At 34.3% G+C, this 22,864-nt stretch overlaps 1 protein-coding gene across 2 annotated transcripts; it reads right to left on the bottom strand.

The window, feature by feature from the left end:
* Positions 1 to 515: 515 nt before the first annotated feature.
* On the bottom strand, positions 516 to 18,062 carry LOC106060925 (sorting and assembly machinery component 50 homolog). Of its 2 annotated transcripts, XM_056044606.1 has the most exons (16): positions 17,984 to 18,019; positions 15,808 to 15,825; positions 13,526 to 13,564; positions 12,040 to 12,096; positions 11,779 to 11,880; positions 10,889 to 10,976; positions 10,657 to 10,757; positions 7,204 to 7,337; positions 6,697 to 6,784; positions 5,376 to 5,504; positions 4,668 to 4,739; positions 4,470 to 4,553; positions 3,194 to 3,335; positions 2,620 to 2,766; positions 1,680 to 1,818; positions 516 to 1,048 (listed from the first exon to the last, which is right to left on the bottom strand). In XM_056044606.1, the coding sequence occupies exons 1-16, from the start codon at positions 18,002 to 18,004 to the stop codon at positions 1,003 to 1,005; spliced, it is 1,407 nt and encodes a 468-aa protein (XP_055900581.1). In that variant the 5' UTR covers positions 18,005 to 18,019; the 3' UTR covers positions 516 to 1,002. The 2 variants fall into 2 exon arrangements, with proteins under 2 accessions (XP_055900581.1, XP_055900582.1); XM_056044607.1 differs by lacking the exon at positions 15,808 to 15,825 and having other exon boundaries at positions 17,984 to 18,062.
* Positions 18,063 to 22,864: the final 4,802 nt, after the last annotated feature.

Raw genomic sequence — 22,864 nt, 5'->3', positions numbered from 1 at the left:
AGAAAGAAACCTGGTTAAGTGGATCTAGATCTAGTTCTCTAGCCAAATTTAAATTTATTTCTTTTTTACTTTGAAAAATTATTGAAGTCAAACTAGAGTGTGGCCAATAAGCTAGTACGTTTCTCAGCAATATACATCAACTGTTAAATTTCTAGGGAAATTGTTAGTCATTTTTTATATCCCTGTCCAGGTTCCAAGTTCCCCACTCCATGAAATTGTGACTTGAATAGAGGTATTGTTAAAAAGAAAAAAAAATTAAAACTGCACTATGACAATTTTTGCTATTTCTTTTTTTTTTATTGTCATCTCCTGCTCAATGACAAAAATATATTCTGTTGACAGTTACCTGAGCTCATCAAGTAGCTAGCTGTTGAGAAACCAGGAAGCTTCAGATCCTTTCAGTGAAATGTTAACTGATAATGAATATTGAGTAAACACAATAGGAACAAGTCAAGATCTATTGGATATTAGTCTTTGTGTCAACTGAAGCAAATCAATGACTCCTTAAGTCAACATTGGATTAAATAATATATTTATTATCATCTAGTCATTGCAGTGATCCCCAAATCACAAACACTAAACAAGATCATAGATTTTAAATCTGACAACAAAAAGTCAAGATTACCAATTCACACACACGAGTAAATCTTGCACAACTGTTCAACATTCAGCAGTTCACTGTCAAAACTTTCAAACATAAAAGCTTGCAAACATAACATTCACACGCTCATTCAAAATTTGAGTAGAGGAATATAACCAGAGTTTATAAGCCAACCACTTAGAAGAATATACACTGGACAGTTGAAATATTGTATAAGTATGATGTCCACTGAGGCAATAGTAAGTCTATCACTTATTGATATTTCAATCTACACACAAACTAATTATGTCCCTTGTTTACTGATGCCCTTGATCATATTAAAACAAATATTTGAAAAACAAATGAACTAAGCCAACAAAACAAACAGGCACTGTCAGACTTGGACCATGACAAAACAAAGTCTACAAAAATTGAATTCCTATTCCAAACTGTAGTCCAGCATTGGCTCTGAAATATAAGGAAAAGAAGAAATACTTTACTTTTCAAATATCAGTCTAGCATAAGAGATATATTAGCCAGACGGTAAAATGTTTGGGCTATTAACCAAAGTTGATTTTATTGTGAGCTTGTAGCAACCATTAGGAGAAAGAGATCACATATAATACCAGTATGGGATGGGTACATGAAGATGGGTAGGGGGGGTGGGGGTAAACTGTGCTAGGTATGAAATATAATAGCGCTGGGTTCAAACCTGAGACCACCATTATGACGACCACGCTGCACCATTAGCTTTGTAGGTAGCTTATAAGTAATGATTCTCTTATATTACTTTTGGAGTTACTGAAGTAGGAATTTTATTTATTCAAAGATAATGAGTTAGCAAGGGTGTCAAATCCAGCTTCAAGATCTATTGGACTAAAGAAAAGATTTATCAGCAACCCAATTTACTTCAAACTTCTATATCTATACATTTCGGGTATTATCATAAGAATACTATAATTCACACAATAATATATAAGCATTGGGAGGGGGGTGAGAGTAATCAACAGAATGGAGAGTCTGAGATATATATATATCTATCTATCTATATATATACATTTTATCTCCCTTGTTAAACAAACAAGAAACATTAACTCACTTATCTCCCTTCTGTATTCTCATTGGTATAACATAGTTCAGCTCCAGACGAGCACTGCGTCCCATACACAGCACAACCCCAGCACCGTAAGACCACCTGAGTGTTGAGATCAATGAGGAAACGGAACCTGACAAGTTGCCTGGAAACAGAAGATAAGAATAATTTAAGTTTCATAGGAAAATTTCTGAATGATTCTTAAAACTTAACAAAAAAAAAAAAAAAAAGACCTCTATGGTATATTGTAGATACACATTGAAGTGAGACTAAATATAGTTAATAACAAACACTTTTAATAGTGACTTAAGACTTAACTAGGTACATAACAAGGTCAATCATACACAAAGATATCATAGAAAAAGAGCGTAAAAAATCAAATGTTTTCCAGACACACATTGCGGGATGATTTATAATATTATAATCCACTGGAAGAAAATACAACAATGTAATTCAGAATAAAAATTTGATATGATTATGTGATTATTAGTGTCTGGGATCTGAGAACAAAGTACGAGAACAAAAAAATTTTTTTTTTACTTTGCATGCCATAAAAGGCACCTCCCAAATTTAGTACTGGTTTAGATGGCACAATTCTGAGTAGCTTTCATAAGTAGTGAATGGGGTTCATGACAAGGACACAAAACAACAATAGTCTACATTAAGAAAAAATACTTTTTTAAATAAATGATTAAAGGATCTTAGGGTGACTGTTTTTTATCCAATAGATAACCTTACCTATTAACCTTCTGTTTCTGTTTTAAAAGTAGAGGAAATTTGGCGTAAAAACTTCATTAAAAATAAGTGGGTGGAAATTTAAAAAACAAATTCTTTAACCTCCAGTTCTAGCAATTTGTTCAAGAATAAACCGATGATAAAAAAAAGTATTCTGTATTGAAAGAATTATATCAACAATCACTCCTAGATTCAATTGTGTTCTACTCACTAAAATCTATATTGCCTAAATTCCCTGCGTTGATGAAGAAATGAGTTTTAAACAGGTCACCAAACCTTCCTTTGCCTGGTCGGAAAGGAAGAGGACTGTAGATGTGTGCAGCAGTCAGCCAATAAGAATCAGCACCGAGAGCATTTTCTGAGAGATCAAGACATTTTTTTATTAGTTTACAAACACACAAAGAAAAAAACATTTACAATTTTGTCTCTCCTTTAGAAATTGAACAATTTTTTTTCTCAGAAGACTTAGTGTATTTTATTTACTCTGAAATACATAGATGAATTAGTCAAATTGGAATAAACTAATTAAAAATTTCTTAATTTAAAAAAGAAAAAAGCATTTTTTAACATCTAAATTATGTTTTCTAGAGTCCATTATAAACTCCGTCCCTAATCACAATCTAATCCTACCACAACTGTGTGGTCTGAAACCTAATCCTTACATGTCTGTGTGGACCCCAGCCTAAACATACCATGACAATGTTGGCTACAACCTAAATTTACTATTGCTAAGTGGAACATAATCTAAATCTGCCATGAGCAAGTGGGTAGAAACATAAACCTACCATGACTGTGTGGGCCACAACCTCTCATATTGAAGCCTCTGAGAGTCAGTGGGCCACCGAGGAAGAACTTATCACTAATAGATATAGAAGCTCTGGGATCGAGGGTCCTCATAATGCCTCCAGCTAATGATACTTGAAAAATCTAAACAAACATAATAAAACCAAATATTTATTTCTTAATTTGTTCCTAAAAAATAAACATTTAAAATACAGGTACTCAAAGTTGTGCAAATCATATTTACTACAAAATCTAAATTTAATACATTCATCATTTACAATAGTGGACTAAACAAAGTTATGTACTACTGTGTCATTAAAAATGAAAATTCAGGTAATGACTGAATATAAACAATTGAAAAAAAAAATCTTCCATTCAAAAGGTACATGAACAGGTTTTAAAGTTTAAATAAGACAAGAATCATAATTATTAGCATCACTAAATATTTCAATGATTGACATATCAAAAATATTTTTCAAAAATTAATTTACAAATATAAGAAAATACTTTTTAAAAAAAACAACAAAGGTTATATATTGAGTGAAATTCCATCAATTAATTTGAATCAATTCTATAATAATTTTTAACAGATCTAGACTGACTAACAATTAATAAATTTTTGCAAATGGAAATATTTTTATTAATTATTTTTGTTTAGTGCAACTAGCATGCTTAGAGCGCTGCACATGATAGTTTTGTAAATCTTCAAAGAAGACAACAAAGAATGTAATAAATGGTTTTGTGTCATTTCAAGAAGAAATAACATATTTTTTTTACACTAGTAGCACCAAATAATAAATCAGCATTGACGATTTGCAGCGGCGACAATTTTATTAACCTTGAAGTCATAATTGAGCATGCTTTTTATTTAATTTTACAAAGAAAAATTGTAGAATGAAATAATTTTTTCATACAAGAAAAATAAAAATATATTGATGTCTGTGTTATCTAAATATATACCGACACCAATATATTCATAGAGGAAAGTAGCTGGCAACATATGGTTTCTGAAAAAGACAGATGGAGAGCTCTTACAAGGGCTGCAGGACAAACATTTGAGGCCTAGAGAAAAGCCTTTGCATAAGACAGGTGAAAACGTAAAGAAAACTTAAATAGAATCCCTGCATCAGATGTGGAAAAATATGAAAGTCGCAACTGCATTTGCGTAGTCATGTGCAAGACTTAACACATCCTTAATCTTCAGAATCGAAGACTTTCCGATCATTATTATGTACCAATAAAATTCTCATAGCAAAATGTAACAAGAATTACACCAACCGTATCTAATGGAAGAGAAACATTCCACTGAAAAGTTCCATCCTGTTTAGCATACTCCACATTTCCGCCAAGACCAGCATATTCCTGCAGAAATAACATTGTGTTCTTGTTAACTAGGTGTAGACGTTGCATCAAGTTAAATATATCTGTAAGTGTAGTAAGAAGTGATCAAACATCTGTTCACATGAGCAGATTTACCTGGCTAGTCTGCCAAAGGAAGCCAGTCGTTGGCAAGATAGGATCATCTCGTTTGTCAATGGAGAATGTGTGCTGAAATGGGAACAAAGTTTCAACAACCTTAGATACCACTCTATTCAAAGTATGGTTATTTAAATCTACCAAACTAAACTTAAAGCTTAAGAAACAACTACAAAAAAAAAAAAAAATAATAATAAAAATGTAATTAATCATGTAATTGTAATTAGATTTTGTTTGAAGTTAATGACATAATTATGCTTACTATTATATTTGTGTATATTTGTTAGTTCATGGGTAAAAATAGCAGTGTCACATGATACTAAATGTTGCCAAAAACAATGAAAGCTGTTTTGATAGATATTTACTCTGGACTTGATTGAAAGCTTGCGGCTGAGCAAAAATAGACTATCAAATCCACAGGGAACTAAAAATAAACTTGGACTTTGCTATAGCCAGACTGTAGATATTTCTTAGGTCCCAGAGAATAAAATGGACAAAAGTGAACATTTGGGGTCATCTGTTTTTATTGTATTTCATTTCAACATTTATCACCAAAGATTTCTTATCTAAATTGATTTATATTGTGTATTTATAATTAAAGTATTGTAGGATTGAGGATTAAGTATTAAATTAGTGTTGATTTAATGCCAATTCAAACCACCACTAAGGCAAGCATTAATTGCCCTGTCAGTACATTCCGTTTCTTACCTTTAGACATGATTTCAGTGAATGACCTGCTTGCTCCCTTACAGCAAAGGAAGTCTCCCTGGATAAAGATTTCAAATCTCGCCAGACTGCCTCCCATTGGAGATTGTGTGATCCTAGGAAAGTTGGGAACTAAACATTGGACCAATTAAAAAAAAGAAACAACAAAACATTAAACCCTTCCAGAATTGAAAAGAAATTAGAAAATGATCAAAGGCTCAAAATATTTTTAAAAATAGATACGAGAACTTGATATAAATATATCAATATATATATATATGTGGGAAGTGTGGTCGAGAGGCTAAGTATGTTGAACTTGGCTTGGCTACCTTTGAAGGGGGCTCAAGGTTCGATACCCGACTCGAGCAGAGTTGCATTTACTGAGCGCTTAAAGGCAGCATGAAAAACATTCTCCCAGATACCCCCCCCCCCCCCCCCACTGGTCCACAACTGAGATTGGACATAGTACTCTGAGCATGCTATAAGCATGAAAATAGCTGTATATAAAAGCTATTATTATAATTATTATATATATATATATATATGGATATTTGGATACCCATTCTAACTCATTAATCCCCACACACAGTACTAAACAGGGTGTTAGAGATAAGGAGAGCTCTCTGCTCTCTGTATAGCTGTAGAGTGTACATCAGTGTTTCTTAAACTAAACTCATACTGAGATCCTTGTGCGAACAGGTATTGCAGCATCTTTACAGTCCTCAGACAACGCCGCTTGCACTGGCTTGGACATGTTTGCCGGATGGAGGACAATCGCATCCCGAAAGTCATCCTCAACGGACAACTCGCGACAGGCTCTAGAAAAACTGGTCAACCCCACCTCCGTTACATAGATGTAATAAAACGGGACCTCAAATCAGTGAACATCAATACTGACCATTGGGAAGACATAGAACTGTGTGCTGCAAGCTGCCTAAGGCTTACCAGCTCCTGGTTCTTCCTCAGAGTTTACTACCAAAGCCTTTGAATGTTTGGGAATAGCTGCAAGGCAGCAGAGATTTGAATTCAAACCCAATTAAATACTAACACTATATTGTGATCCTTAAACTTGATCACTTTGGATAAATTTGTAACAATTTCATTTGTACAAATTGTATAATATAACCTCTAACATTGTGCAAAAATGTTGGATCCAGATATTAAACCTCAAATCCTCATATTGACCTTTCCAAGTGCTAACACACAAAATTTGACACATAATCTTTCTAATTAATGCTCTTCTCTCATTAAGTTGAATCCCAAACATACAAGTGTAAGTAGAATAGCTGACTAACTGACTAATTGAATTCCTACACCAACTTACAGTGAAGTCAAATCCTATTCCTCTGTCAGTCTGTTTGTATCCACTCCAGGGATACTCACCATGAAACTGATACAATGTGCTACCAACACTGGGAGAAGAGAAAATTTCAATGAAAAACATTTTGACTAAAAAATATAACAATAAGATTTCATTAATTAACTATTTCCATTTCCAACCAAATAAAATTTGATGTGGTTAAGAATACCTAAAAAAAAACAAGAAAAAAAAAACAAGAAAAACTGAGAAGAAAAAAAAAGTTTCACAAAACTGTTTAAGGATTTAAGGAGAAAGGTTTAAATTGTTATATTTTATCAAAATATTTTCACATTACCATTTTTTTTCATCTAAAATTAAAACCAACTTTTAAAAAAAATAATTTTTTTTTTTTAATTCCAAGCTAGAACAGTATGAGTTCTTATCTGTCTTACATGACATCTCATAAAAAAAGTTTGAATTGAATTGCTAAAAGTCCAGCAATGTGTTTGTTCAAATGCTAGAAACACTTACAACATGTCTGGGTTGTTATTCAAAGGCTTCCTGAAGTAGGCACTATAGCCATGAGTCCTTTTAGTACCCACTGTGTAGTCCAGGCTGAATCTTTCACCTCGACCCAAGATATTTGGCATCTTGACTTGGAAGTCCTAAAAATTTTTGAATTGAGAGAATGCAATAAGTTGAAAAAATGAAACGAATAGATACTTATTTTAGAAAAAAAAATGAAATTCTATCAATTTTATGAAGCTCAGTTTTTTTACACACTAAAATTCCTCTAAATCTGAGTTTAGATTAAGGAATCATTTTTTTCTGTACGTGAGTTGATTATTAAGGTGTTGAAAGATATGCATTGCAGATCAATTAATACAAGCCATTTGAATAAAAAAATAATTATCATAGAATTATTTTAAAATATATTTTTAACCCAAGCTTAGAATCTGATTTTGAATTTAATCCTGTTTCAATGTTTCTCAAATGATAAAAACTTGTGGCAATGACTCCAAAGGGATTTAAAAAACATTTTTTTCAATGAATCTCCATATTTTCAAAGGAGAAATTTGAATCATAAATTGGCTCAATTCTTATTGGAATTTGATAATAAACTGTGCCAATGTCACAACAATCTCTAGACCCAATTTATCTTTAAAGTCTAGCTGCTCAATGACCTGTCATATGAGTTTTCTAAGGTGATAAGAAGGATTTCGATTTCCATGTTTCTCAACTTTAATATTATGGGTGGAATTTTGTGATATGGTTTCCATGGTGCTAACTTGATTATGACATATCAGGCACAATGGAGCTAAAAAAATGTCACAATTTTGTAACTCTCCAATCAAAAGATGCATATAAAAAAATGGAGTAAAAGATAGCAACTTATTCACTGTAATAGCTTTGAACACCAAAACTATATCAATTATTAAAAACTATATCTGTAAATGAAACATCTGCAAATAGATATATCCACTAGACTTACATATATAACCAATATATATATGCAATAACTTCCCCTTAGTATTATATTATTTTGGACTTAGACTAAACAAACTCCTCCCCATTCAAAACAACACACCCCATCATTTTGGTAACCATACACATCCATTCTATAGATCACTCACAAGACACCTACCCAGCAATGAAAACATAACACAAAACATAACACACCACGACTCAAAAACAATATACACTATACTCAGAGACAAGTTGAAAGAAAACCTTTAGAAGATATTATTGACGCAAACAGTCAAACCTGTGCAAATGTAAATACTGCTATTTTCTTTAACAAAGTACCTAAAGCCATAAATAAAAAACGTAGACATCAATGTAATTATTTTATCAGAATATAGAAACCTTATCTGGAATACCTACTTACAAATTGTCTACCATAATAAACAATATGCCAAGGTATTATTAGATCACATTTTTAAGAAAATTATTGAACGCAAAGTGAAACAATATAGCGCTACATAAAAATACCAAGATTGTCCATTAACTTAAAGAAAAGGGAATATATATATGAATATGTGTATGCGAGTGTGTATGCGTGTGTATAGATATATATCCTAAATGATCCTTTTTATATGTTTTAAAGACCCTGTAACCATATCATTAAAAAAGCTAGTACTCCAAATAAAAAAAAACCAGTGATCGCCCCTTAAAATTGACAAGAGTTGAGACAATTCAAGACAGTACACAATCACGAAGGCCACGCCTTGACCTTGTGACTGTAAAGACTTTAACCAAAGTTTTGATCTACAAAGACGAGCGAGTTAGGCAGGAGAAAACGAGAGATCTCATTCGATTAAAACAGAGAATCATATCGAAATGGAACATTAGGCCGTCAAGTCAAGGAACGGAAAAAACAATGAGGAACCAGGAGCGAACACGTGAAAACCCAAGAAAAGGGAAAGAAAAGAGTAACTCTAAGAAATCAAGAACAAGGGCAGACCTTTACGTTTTATGTAAACATTGTTTTTCTTCTGTTGTTACTGTATTGAGAATCAGGCATGACCACATGATATCTAAGCAAACAATTCTTTGTATAAATTTGTACTTTTTAACAATTATGTCCATAGTGACTTCTTTACGAATATTGAAATAATACCACCACTATCCGTATTGTGCATACCTGTGCAGTCTACATACAAATATATTATTTCTTACTACCTTGCAGACGTTTACAGTGTGTACATATATTATTTTTCTTCTGTTTTTCTAATATTGAGCATCAACATAACTTCATATCTCAACAAGCTTCTAGATCAAATTGTTACTAAATTAGTATTTAGTTTCATTGTCAAAAGTTGTAAAAAAAAAAAAAAATTCTCCACTACCATTGTCAATATTGCGCATGCTTGTGCAGTCTACAGAGAAATAATATATTAAAGAGGGGAAGAGGAAAAATTTAAAAAGGGGGAAAAAAAAAAGAAGAAGGGGGAAAATATTCAAAAAAAAAAAGTATATATATATATAGAGAGAGAGATAAAAAGATACATATAAAATAACTTTCAGTACGACTCTAATTGGTCCCTGTGACCAGCCACAGAGAAATTGTTTCTGAACAGAAACTCCCGATATACTGACTCTAGCAGACAGGATTTCCACCTTGATGATGAGGAAGTAGTTTTCCAAATCTCAAGGGAGGAAATCAAAAATTGTCTTTAAAAGGGAGACAACAAAAGAAACAATATAAAAGTTTAAATGCCTATGTTCGCATAAGTGTGTACACACATAGATGTGTATGCATGTTTGATAGAAGTTAATATAAAGAACTAGGGTAATGTAGCAAAGCACAAAGGAAACAACGATAAGCAATGTAGACAAAGTGGAAAAAAAATGTGACTACGATGTTTAAAATGTTTTAATATCATTTAAGTTTATACTTTCACTCTTTGATTGTTTCTATTTAATTACCTATTGTTGACATTCTCACCACATATATTTTAAGACCTTAAATTTAAAAAATATTCATTATATGCTATTGGAAAAAAATAACGCCATATACAAAGCAATTTAAAACATTAAAATATTATGACAACCTAAATGTAACTATATGCATTGCTATGTTTTGCAATCATTGTACTTTAAAATGTAACTACTTAATTTGTACGCTTACTAATAAAATATGCACCTTTTTTTTTATAACAAAAAAATAAAAATAAAAAAAAAAAAAAAAAAAAAAAAAAAAAGCCCAATAAAGAGGCCAATAGCCCAAAAAAGAGGCAATGCCCAAAAAAGAGGCAAAGAAAAGAGGCAAAGGCCCAAGGATTCCTAGGATGTAAACAGCTCGACAACTGAAGTCAAAAGCTAAAAAGCTGAGGTATCCTAAAAAAAAAAAAAAAAAGAAAGAAAGAAAAAAAAAAAAAAAAAAAAGAAAAAAAAAATATATGCACATGTGTAGGAAAATAAAGCCCTGCTGTCACTCTTGAAATGTACTTTCTAAACAAAGAAGATGAAAACAAAACATACCAAGCTACCATCATTGTTACTAATTGAGGTGTAGATGCCGCCATCCACTCGACGAAACTCTTGAACTTCAAACAAGACTTCATATCCGTTTTCACGTTTATCTGCGTTTTGGTAAAAAATGTTTTAAAAAAATCTGTTAACATCATGTTTATCTGTGTTTTGGTCAAAAATGTTAAAAAAATAAAAATCTATGTTTATCTTCATTTTGGTAAAAATGTTAAAAACCTTGTACCTTTACTGACGTCAATTGCTATCACAACATTTTTGAACAGTCCCAGTCTTTCCATTTTAACTTTTGCGCCATAGCTGAGGTGTACAAGCTAAAGAAGAAAAAAAACAGGGAAAAATTAATCTTCCAGCCTAGAAACATTTAGAAATATATTAGAAAATATTTGCATATTTAAATTTCATAGTTGCCTGTTTTTACCAACATTATTTCAACTCATGAACTTTCCTTTAGAGTTTCATAAACTTAAATCCAGTTACATTACAAGTCCTCATGAATGTCTGGCTATTTTATATATATATATATATATATACAGCTGTACTCAATATTTTAGAGCATTAGGAGGGAAAAAAGGAGGGGGGGGGGCTAATTGTATTTCTGACACGCTTTTCATGGGTCACATCACAGCATAAAGCTGTGCAGTACAGTAAAACCTCTGTAGCTGTGGGTAAAAGTCTTTGAGAAGCTGGATAGTTCACAAGCTACCTTTGGCACTACTCAAATGTACACATATCTATTACTTTTATACTAAATTCTTTCCATTCAAATTAAATGATAAAATGAAGCAATTAAGTTCAAAATTGTCTGTAAGAGGTATATAGTTATAAAATTATCAGTATCAGATTTGCGATAGTTTTTTGTAGATAAATATATTTCAATCTTTTCTTTTGTAACAAAAAATAAATCAGAAAATATGCTGAAATCTCAGGATTAGAAAGTTTCTATAAATTGAATAAATTATGTGTTGATTGCGATGAGGACTTTTTATCAACTTACAACACTATTAAATTAGGGTTAAGGTTAAGTACAATTTACATAATTCTTTAACAGAAGCTACAGATTGTTTTAAAAAAATTTTTTTTTTTTTGGACATTAATCTTCTATGTAAACTAGACCTCTTCAAATGTCTTAGCGCTGAGCAGAGGCTTAATTTCCTTAATGATGATGTCATCTTTAGTTCTAGTCAAGCCATCGACAACAACTCTCTGTACTCGAACCTGTAGGACAAACAAAGTTACAAAGTTCACTCTCAAGACAAGAACTATAAGACGTTAATTACAATTTTATTAATGCCATTTGTAAAAATATCAGCATCAAATATAAAATAAATAACATTTTTACAAATTAGTGTAACATGTATAAAATTGTAGACTTACCGGCAGTTTGTCAAAAATAATCACTGATGGATCATTTTTCTTCTCTATAGGTATAGACTAAGAAAATAAAAACAAAATTAGGACAAGAAATATGTTAACTAAAAGTTATAGTGCATGGATTATGTATAAGTATTTAAAAAATCAGCCACAGATAATGCTAACAACAAATTAATTTGACTAATTAAAAAGAAATAAAAGACAGTGAAGTCTCAATATTTGACTTTTTTATTTTTTAATGTTGTTTTTTTCTTTGACATGCATGTTTGTTTGATATTCCTCCTTATTGTAAAAGTATTATAGTGGGAAGAGAGGACGAGAGGCTAAGTACGCTTGAACCTTCTCCCAGATACCCCCTTCCCCCCACTGGACCACAAATGAAATTGGATCATAGCGCTCTGAGCATGCTATAAGCATGAAAGTAGCACTAAATAAAAGCTATAATTATTATTATTTCAATCCATTTTTCAGTTTCTTTCAAGAAGCAGTTCATTAATCTGTACTGGCAAAGTTCTCACGAGGAGAGGAAGAATAAAAGTTTGTTTTTTGACAGAAAGTGTAGCCTTTAAAGCACAGCAATCCAATAGCATGCAAGTAAACAATGTTTCTTGAAGACTTATGGCTCAGAAAGAAAATGACTGTTTGACAGAAAATGCTATCAGAGTGCATTAGAAAACAAATCAGATTATAGAGAAACTTTATTGGGACTCAACTTGAGAATGTCTAAAACTCTGATCTCAGGACATTATGAATATCTTTAGCAACTTAAAAGAGAAAAGAAATCAAAACCAAACAATGAACATTTATTGTTCACAAGTATACATATTATTTCCAAGTGTTTGTAAACTGTGTTAGTATTGGTACCATTGTCATTCAGTGTTTGCCCAGATAAGCCATCATTTTGCTTTCCCTATCTGACATGCAACATGGTGATATGCAATCCTAAAACTGAGATGATGATGCCTAAGTCTAAATAGGTGAATTTTTCTATTTGTTCAAGGCTTAGCAGCAATGACTGAGAAGCATCCTAGTAATAATAACATACAGAGATCATGTCACCAACAGAAAAATCCTTTCCTGAATGGGCACTTGCCCCCACTTGGCAAATCCTTAGATAAGACGAAGGGCTACAGTCAGACATAACGTGGAAGCAGAAAAGAAGAAAGTAAAACAAAGGTCATACATGTCCACCTTCCAAAAAGACCTAAGATCTGTGTAAACCAGCTGGGATGAGGCTGTGGAAGTCACACATGACTGATCTCTGTGGAGAGAGCTTGCCTCCCTAAGCGCCAAATAGTGAGGAAGGACCAAAGTAAGTCTAAGTATTTAAACCAAGAGTAACAAACTTAGTTTACTGGGTGTTTGTGTTTTAATATTTGGCGATTTGGATTTGTCCTTTCTACTGTAAACAATTAACACTAAACATTGAAGGTTCACTCTCCTTTTTTTTGTTCAGTTAATATAAAATGTTTCAAATAAAAGTAGCTACCGAAGTTTTTATCCCTTTAGGCTGGCCATCACTCAATGCCTGAAGAGAGAGAAAAGAAAGTTTCATGAATGGTAAACAAAACATTTCATCTAGTGCTGAGTATGATCTGCAATCTGATTGTCTAATTAGTGAAGTATCCCTAAACACTGTGTCATTGTCTCCGCACTCAATCCCCTAAGACCCATAACAAAACGGGAGGGGAAGAGAGGTAGATTTATTTTGATATTCTGGGTTTTTAGCACATCTGCACAATTTAGGCCATGTTGTGCCCTTAAACCCCCAACTGTTACTTCCCCTTTATAGCTCAAGATCTAAATGTTATACAGCTATGGGAGAAAGAGGGCTTTATTATTAGAGAGGTCATTATAAGCAATCTTTCCATCTAATTAAAAAAGTTGCTTTTTTCCATTTCCTTTTATGTTCCTTTTTCTCTGGAATCAAATTTCTTAATTCCATCTCAATAAAAATAGCATATTACAGAGACTTAGAGCTTGAATTAAACTTGAAAACTGCTTTGCTAGACGGAAAGAAGAAAAGTATAAGGCCCAATTGAGCTATTATTCTTGATCTAGATGAATTATGTTCAGACATAGGAACTTGAATATATATGGAACATCTGACCTCTACATTGATTTATATCTAAATGCTCTCAACAAATGTCTACAGTCTAAATCTATTTGGTTTGTGTTTTCATCTGTCAACAATCAACATTATTGATTGCAATGAACATTCATACTCTCAGATTATATTGCAATAATCAATCCGTGCTAGATCTAGATCTATACAGTAGTTATACTTTTAAAATGTTTACTGTAATTTATCAATATAAAGTCTATAGAGTCTAGTGGAAGTTTAAATTTTTAGATCTAACTGATTCACAACAATTAAAATTTAGGAGAGAAATCAAACTCAAAATATCAATATATTCTTCTTATCAATTATTAGCATTACTATATTAACCTTTTTAGACCAAGATACTAAATATAAATTACTAGATCTAGGTCTGAAATAAACTTGGTCAAGCCCCTGCCAAACGTCTTGCAGACTCAGCTGAGACTTGATAAACATCTGTATGTGTGTTCTGTCATTATAGTAATATAATTTATTATTGGCATTGTGTTTGATTCTGAAGATTAAGCCCCCCGGACCATGGCCCCCCAATATCAACACTGTCATCATGGCTTCACATAACATTAAACAACGCTATGGCACCCCTGTAATAATGCAGTGGGTACCGAGTCACATAGGTGTGACTGGCAACACAATTGCAGACTCTTTGGCCCACCAGGGAGGGCAAATTCCACCCACTGAACAGGCTGTAAGCTTTAATCAAGCCCTGGCTATAATACAAAAAAAACAGAAATTTTATGTAAAAGTGGTTTGAGTGCTGGGACAAGTCCCAAAAAGCCTGTGGAGTCTGGGAGCGCATGAGGCGCCCTGAACGCACTTCCCGTGGTGGAGGTTGTCCAGGCCTGAGCAAGCTATTATAGCACAGTGCAGGACAGGCCATTGTCTGTTGGCATATTTCTTGCGGCTATGGCCAAATTCTGATTCACCATGCCCCCGCTGTTGGGAAGAAGAGGAAACTGTGCCTCATATTCTGTGTGACTGCCCCAGACTTGCTGATCTCCGTCTCGACAGGTCTGTGAAACCCTAAATTCTCGACCTGTATGGCGACATTTATGCACTATGCAAGACAGCAGGGTTTCTGTCCAGGGCTTTTGCAAGAGAGGATTTGAGCCTCTCAAGCCCTCACTCTAATGGAGTTTGATGATGATGATGATGAAGATTAAGCCCAGTTCCAACCTGCTTATTTTGCCACATCAGATACAGACCAAGTTGTTGTCCACCAGAGGGAGTCTACTTAAGTTTTCTTTAGCCTTTTTTCTGCAAGTTTTTTTTTTTACTGGATCTCAAAATGTGTTTCCTGCGACCTATATGTCTGCTCTCCTGCTTTCTCTTATAGAGGCCATTTACTACAGAGGTGAGCAATAAATATGAGATGGAATATTCTCAAATTATAAGATAACTAGAGGTGAAGTATTTCAAAATGTTTACATCTTCTAGATCATGTACCAACCTAATAAAAGATTTAATTATGTCTCATCTATTAAATAATAATTCTTTAAAAGCATACTACAGTTGTTTTTGGCACCCATTTATTAACATACATTCAGCACTGTTTATTAGGCTGGCTGGCAGACAACAGGAGGGGGGGGCTTATAATGAGACACTTTGTGAGCTTTAGCAGTAAGTATTGTTTTTGTGTTTTGGTTACTTACCTCAGCCTTCCTAGACTTCTAAGTTAAGAAAAAAAATGTGTAAAAAAAAAAAAAAGTTTTGTAACTGTAGGCGATAGAACAAGAATTTAAAATATCATTGAAAACCTCATATCAAATGCTTACAATGATAGAGATCTAGATCTACACTAAAACAACATTTTTTTTTGTTTTGACAAAAATTGACATATAATGATATACATGCCTACTTTATGAGTGTCCAATAAAGAAGGGAATGGAAAGACTTTAGATTCAATCCAAAGGGTCCCATTAACTAGATGATATTACTTAATTATGCCCTTTATTGAAGAGTCTCAACTCCTTGAGCCAAGTTTGGTTCCCCCTACTGACTGAGACAAGCAGAGCAGAGATTCCTTCATAGATCATATAATCATGATCTAGAATCTAGTCTACAATCAGTCTTGATCAATAAATATAGATCTAAATAGAGCCTAGCTAGAGTAGATGTGTATAAGTTACTAGATCTAGAAGTAGATCTAGACTTATTAAGTCATTAAAGTTATGTATACATATAGATCTAATATACACATACAGTAAAAAAAATATCTATGTAATATAGATCTATAACACTTTGAGGAAAAATCAGGAGCCGGCGGCCATTAGGCAGTTTGCAGCACTCAGCGCTACACCCTGGAAGAGTCTGCGATGCAGCTGAGCCCAAACTTTATTGGCCCTTGCCGTTTCTTTTGGATACATCAGCTGCATGTAGAGGGAAACTGCTGTGTGGGCGACATCCTTCCGACCACAGCTAATGCCCAGGCATTCATCTCATTTCCATGAGATGATCCATAGTCACTTAGTGAATGAAGGAGGCAATTAAATAAATAATTTAATATTATATAACATCTAGAAAAGAGTATAGAATAGATATTTAGACTATTACAACTATAGGTGAACTTAGATCTAGATCCAGAATTTGGTGAAATTTTACATCGAAGACCTGAAAAGGCCACTTTCACCTAGGTATTACTAAGACTAACTTAGTAAGTATTAGGAAACTCTACTACATATTGTTGTAAATCTATAGCAAGCACTCAACGAAAGGCAGGAGGTAATAATAGCTGAAGTATTTATTTACATTACAAAATGGATGGACTTCAGCTATCAAGTCCCAGAGTGTCCTATGTCCTTTTCTATCTAAATACCAGTGCAGACCACTGACACACTTCCCAGTGCCGCCCCAGGTCCTCAACACAGTTCACAGATAGCACAAAGGACATTCTCTTGAGTCAAGACAGCTCAGACTCTAGTATTTTGGAGATCCCTACAGCCAGATCTACAACAGTCCTTCTTCCTACTAGTATAAACATGTCTACCTCTGCTTGTCTTGAATGGTGCTCTGATTTAAGTATCAGCTAAACATGAACTATCTAAAATGTTTATAAGCCTAAAAACACACACATGTCATAGTCTTTGTGTAAATATGGGGTGTTCCATAATATTCGTTTGTTACAATTAATGACACGAACGCTATTTTAATTTTAATGTTTTTAATGCATATCAAAGGGATAAAACTCAAAGCCGGGAAATGGAGATTTCTTTTATTTATTTTGTATCTAAATACTAGATCTAGTTCTAACATTTTCTTACTTAATTTTGCTTTTGTTTTAGATGTTAAAACAAGTGTGATGTGAATGAGTAAAAAGAAAGGGAATATCGCTAAGGCAAGGCTACCAAACAAAACATACTTAACATAAATAAACATAGACATAGTCATACTAGATCTAGTCATAGATAATAAATTAAATAATTAATATACTAATATACTATCATTTAAAATCATTATTGTTATAGATCTAATTATAAAGATTTAAACTATTTAAAGATCTAGTTAATCTAGTTCAGTAGTTGTAACTTGTAGAGACTAGAGACACTAGAGACTAGTCTCTAGTAGAGTAGAGTGTCTAGAGTAGTAGAGTTAGACTGTTAGACTAAGTCACTAGTTTACGTTTAACAGTTTACTAACTTAGAGTGAGTAAGAGTAGACTTAAGACTAAGAATGATCTAGGTTCCTAGCGATTGTAGATCAAATTACCCAAGAGTCTACATATATATCTATTCTAATGACTCTAGATGTAGATAAATACTAATCTAGATCTAACTATTCTAAGCAGTATCCGAAATATTCTAGACTCAATATTTGACATTGAATTTTTACCTTAGCTTGAACAGTCCCCATGATAAATTTAAGTCGAAAAGAAGAAGAGGTATCATAAGGGAAACTACTATAAATTTTTTGTTCCAATGCCTATATAAATTTATAAATGACATGGTGTATCCATGCTCACAAAGACCTTCCTTCAGGGAACAGTACAAGGAAAAAGAAGAAGAAGCAGAGAACGCGAATGGAAGACCACATAAAATAGTAGAATATGCATCCTCTGACTTCTGTTTGGATCCCCTCAACTCAAGAAAACAATAATCTTCAGATATACGTAATCATCTTTTTTGAAGTAACGTCTGTATTATATAAAATAACATACAAAAAACAAAACCTAATAACATACTCGGAAAGACACAAAGATAAAGGCACATTCCTCGTTGCTACGACAAATTTATGCAAATGCTCCTTCTTCCCTAGCAGGCTACTATTAGAGCATGGAATGGGTTGCCTGACCCAGCCAGGAAAACCAATGACTTGGAAGAATTTAGGTTATTGGTTAACATGCTTTTACCTAGGAACACGCGTACGACGTAATCATCTTCTTTTTTTGAAGTAACGTCTGTATTTTATACGATAAGATAAAAGAATGAAATGATACCAAAATGTGTTTTCAGTATCCAGCAACATTAACTGTTATTTCTTTGTTTTTGAAGAGATTTCCCGTGGCAAGTAGGCCATATTGCAGTTCGAAAGGCTACTTTTGTTCTATGCTTCCCAAGCTGTGTAGCGCGGAACCCTATAGTGTTCCGCGAGGCGTGAATAGGTATTCCACGAACTACTGGAATAATTAAATAGTAGGTCACCACCTGTATCAACCTCTCTAAGCAAAGTGTTCACCAAAATACTCAGAATGTGCGAAGTGTTCCGTTACGGAAAATGTTTGGCAAACATTGCCACGCCCATGCGGTTCATTTTAACACGAAATTATCAGTTTAGATTTGTTCAGAATTTATCATGTCACAAACAGTTTCGATATTCGCGATTGAAGAGGTAGTCGTAATTAATGCAAAGGTGCAAATGCATGTTTTCTTTATTAATCTATAGAGGACCTAGCTGTGGGCTAGCGTTATACCGTTGGACGCTGTAGCTGTATCGGTCTGATGAGTGCGGTGGGCCAGAGTGATGACCGACAGGCTGTAGGCCAGCTAGGCAGTGAACACGTTGTACTGTGATTTACATGCATAACGTGAGATATTATCGTCAATATCAATTAGCGAATTATTTTATTTTGAACATGTTTATTGTCGTGCGCATCTTGTAGGGTATTTTCGTTTGAGCACCATAAGGTTTTATTAGTTCTGTTTCTAAGGATGCGCTATATTGGTGTCATTGTTCTCTTGTTGTGCCTTGAGATGAGTCTCTTTGTGTTCTCTTGGTGTGCCTTGAGATTGAGTTATCTGTTTGGTGTTATTCCCCAGTATTGGGTAAGTTAGTTTATTTTACTATCTTGTACATGTCCGTAGATCTAAATTCGTTTCTTTTATAATCGTGAGAATGGCGGTATCAAAGGAGTGTGTATTTTTCTTATCTAGGGACGCAGGCTTGGCACTCTGCTGGAGTCAAGTCTGAGTTGTAGTCTTGGTAGTTGACTATTGCCCGTTGACGTTGGGTTGGCGTTGTGAGGCCTGATTGAATATGGCACTGAGATTAAGGTGTGCTATAGTCCTTTGAATGTAATTTGTAATTACTATTGATATTTATTCATAATGTATGCTTCATAATATCATATATATCATTAACTCATTAAACCTTTGTTGTTATATGCAATATTGTTATTCACTAGTATACGTTAATATTTGGTTTATTCGTTCCTAGATATTTATTGCATAAATTGATTACTAGACTGTTAGGGGTGCCCAGGCAGACGAGCCAAGGCTAAATTATAACCCCGGCATAAAGTTACTAAACACTGTTCAGGTGAGGAGCCCGGCGGAGTACATCATACCCTAGATGAGCGCGAGGACAAAACCCACCTGACATTTATTTAAGCATTGTTCTTGAGGTTTAGTGTGCATTTTGTGACTGGGTCAGACTAGTTCGGCATATTGGATTTGAAAAATGTTTCTTAGTTGCTTTTCAGTCAATGGCGTAGCTAGGGTGGTGGGAGGAGGGGGAGAATTTGAACCCCCACCCGGGCTACCACTTGAGGGGGGGGGCCCAAAATGAGTGTTTTTTAACATTAAATATTACACAAAATGCAGGGGCCCCCAAAGAGGTCAAGCCCCCCGGGCCCCCCAAATGATGAAACATTCCTAGCTACGCGCCTGTTTTCAGTTATAGAAAGCAAGTAATTATGATGTGACAAAATCCTTAAAATAAACAAAAGAAAAATACTTTAAAAAAATAAAAAGCTTATCGAATGAAAGTGGGTGTGTTACAGAGGTTTATACGGATCTAGTAAATGTGATTCAATCTGGTCCACAGCTCAATTCATTGAAACCGTGGGCCACCGAATCAGCATCTGCCTTATAGATGGAAAGGTCTGAAATGGGACATTTTAAGGACTATAGGATCGGAACTCGGTTCCGCAAGGTTGTCGTTGTCGGACGTGGTAATGGATGTAAGCACTCCACTACCTATAAAATGCTTCCTAATGGCATGCGTCTCAAATAGCCTCTGACAACCAGTCCAACTCGTGGACTTCAAGTGTGGCTCAGATATTGAGTCCGGCGGAACTGTTCTCACTAACAGGAGAAGGGGTAAAGGCGAGTACCTGGCGCCTTAACCAGTAAGCTTGGGGCAGAAGGGGCTCGTTAGACATGGCTGGCTACCTACAAAGGAGAAGGAAAACTCTGAATTCAAACCTCTGTTGCATTGCAGCTATACCCAATCACGCGAAAGGCTTCGGGAGTCAACCCTGGGGAAAAATCAGGAGCTGGCGACCCTAAGGCAGTTTGCAGCACCCAGTGCTACACTCTGGCAGAACCTGCGACACCGCTGACCCCAAACTGTATCGGCACTGCCGTTCCTTTGGATACATCAGCTGCGTGGAGAGGGGGGAACTGATGTGTGGGCGACATCGTTCCGACCACAGCTAATGCCCAGGCATTTGTCTCATTTCCATTAGATGATCCATGGTCGCTTCGCGACTGAAGGAGGCCATAGATTCGGAACTTAATATATATCTGGGGAAAGTCTGATGCCCATCACCACTTGATGCCCTCACCACTTGATGCATATTGCTGCCGCACAACCCGCGCAGTGCTAAACTACACCTCTGGGCCTGAGCAGACGAGCCAAAGCTTAAAACAACCCTGACAATCTTCAGTTTTAAAAATCGAAATAAACTACCCTACATCACATATCCCACAATCCCGAGAGGGTGTACATCCGCACTTCCAAATATAGCGGCTATAAATAAGAATATTTTTATTGTATTATTATTTTTATTTTTTCGGGAAGTAAAAGCAGATGGAAAACAAATATTCTATATAAAAATATCAGGTCCTGTTGTGTATTCAGTCAGGCTCTCGCATTATATTGATTACAGGATAATATAGTTTAAGTTAAGCATAATGTCTATAGGGCAGATGACAGACCACAAGGTCTGAAAGGGGAATTTTACTTTTTTTTTTACTAATAATTACATAATGCAATCAAAAACAATTAACACGCCAAGGGATAACAGAAAAAGTGCCAACATTAACCGAAGTAATCAAAGGTAGAAAACTGTATTTCAAACATCTACTGTCTAAATTAAATCAGTAGCTTCCCTTGTGTTGGTGTTTTCTAAAGGTATCTATTAATCTATAACATCCTCTAGATCAGTGGTTTTTCCTAGACTTTTTTTGTCTCGTAGACCCCTTGCCATATTTTCTGGTTTTCGGTAGACCCCCTATATTTTTTGCAAATTCATCAACATTTAAAAAAAAACTAATTTCTAACTGTAGTGAGTTGAAGAATGAAAAAAGTAATTTAAAGCTACAAATTAACTCAGGGTTATTAGCCTTGGCTAAGCAGAAGGAAAACTGAATTCAAAACTCTGCTGCCTTGCAGCTATACCCGAACATGGGAAGGTTTCGTGGGCCAACCCTGAGGAAAAATAAGGAGCCAGCGATCCTTAGGCGCCACACCTTGTCAGAGCCTGTGACGCCGCTGATCCCAAACTGTATTAATGTCATTTGTAAATAAGAAGCTCTAATGTTATCACCCACTTCACCGATGTATTGTTGCTTAAAGAAATTATTTTAATAATATCACATGTAGGTTTGTGTAAAACAGATTTTAAAACTACAACGGCTGGTAACATCAATGTTTTATTTAGAGTGTTTTCCGTATTTGGCTATAAGTAAAGATATATTGTAAAACTCTCACAAACCATCATCTTCTCTATATGATATCGAAGAGAGATTTTGTGGGTCTATTCTGATCTTTAAGTGTTATAAAGTTTTTTCAAATCTTTATCTATTTTGTCAAGGTGGCATTGTCTCAGATGATCCTCCAGCGTAATTGATTTCATATTGTCATAAAAAAAAAAGTCACTTAGGCAACCACTTGTTTGACAAGGAAGGAATGAATCCCAATTTTAAATAATCAACTCTGTCTAGTCTACATTTCTTATTGTTAAACATTAGTGACATGTAGACTCAAATACAGATATTTCAATAAGTATTGGAAATTAAATACAAAAATTTGTCTTTTAAATAGCATGATATTTGAAGGATTAACTGAGGTACAAATCATATATTAGTGTATGAAAGAATTACATTAATTGGAAGTAAAAATTAAAGTCACGACCTGCTTAAATGAAATCTATTATCGTAATCCCCCTGTGGACATCTCATAGACCCCCCAATTCACTTCTCCACTTTTGTAGACCCCTTGGAAGTCTTCGTAGACCCCTTGGGGTCTATATAGACCACTTTGGGAATCACT

This window comes from Biomphalaria glabrata, chromosome 10, assembly GCF_947242115.1.
Source record: "Biomphalaria glabrata chromosome 10, xgBioGlab47.1, whole genome shotgun sequence".
In the NCBI taxonomy this organism is placed as follows: Eukaryota; Metazoa; Mollusca; class Gastropoda; family Planorbidae; genus Biomphalaria; species Biomphalaria glabrata.
The sequence above is the reverse complement of the archived record's forward strand: the minus strand, read 5'-3'. Positions and strand labels throughout refer to the sequence as shown.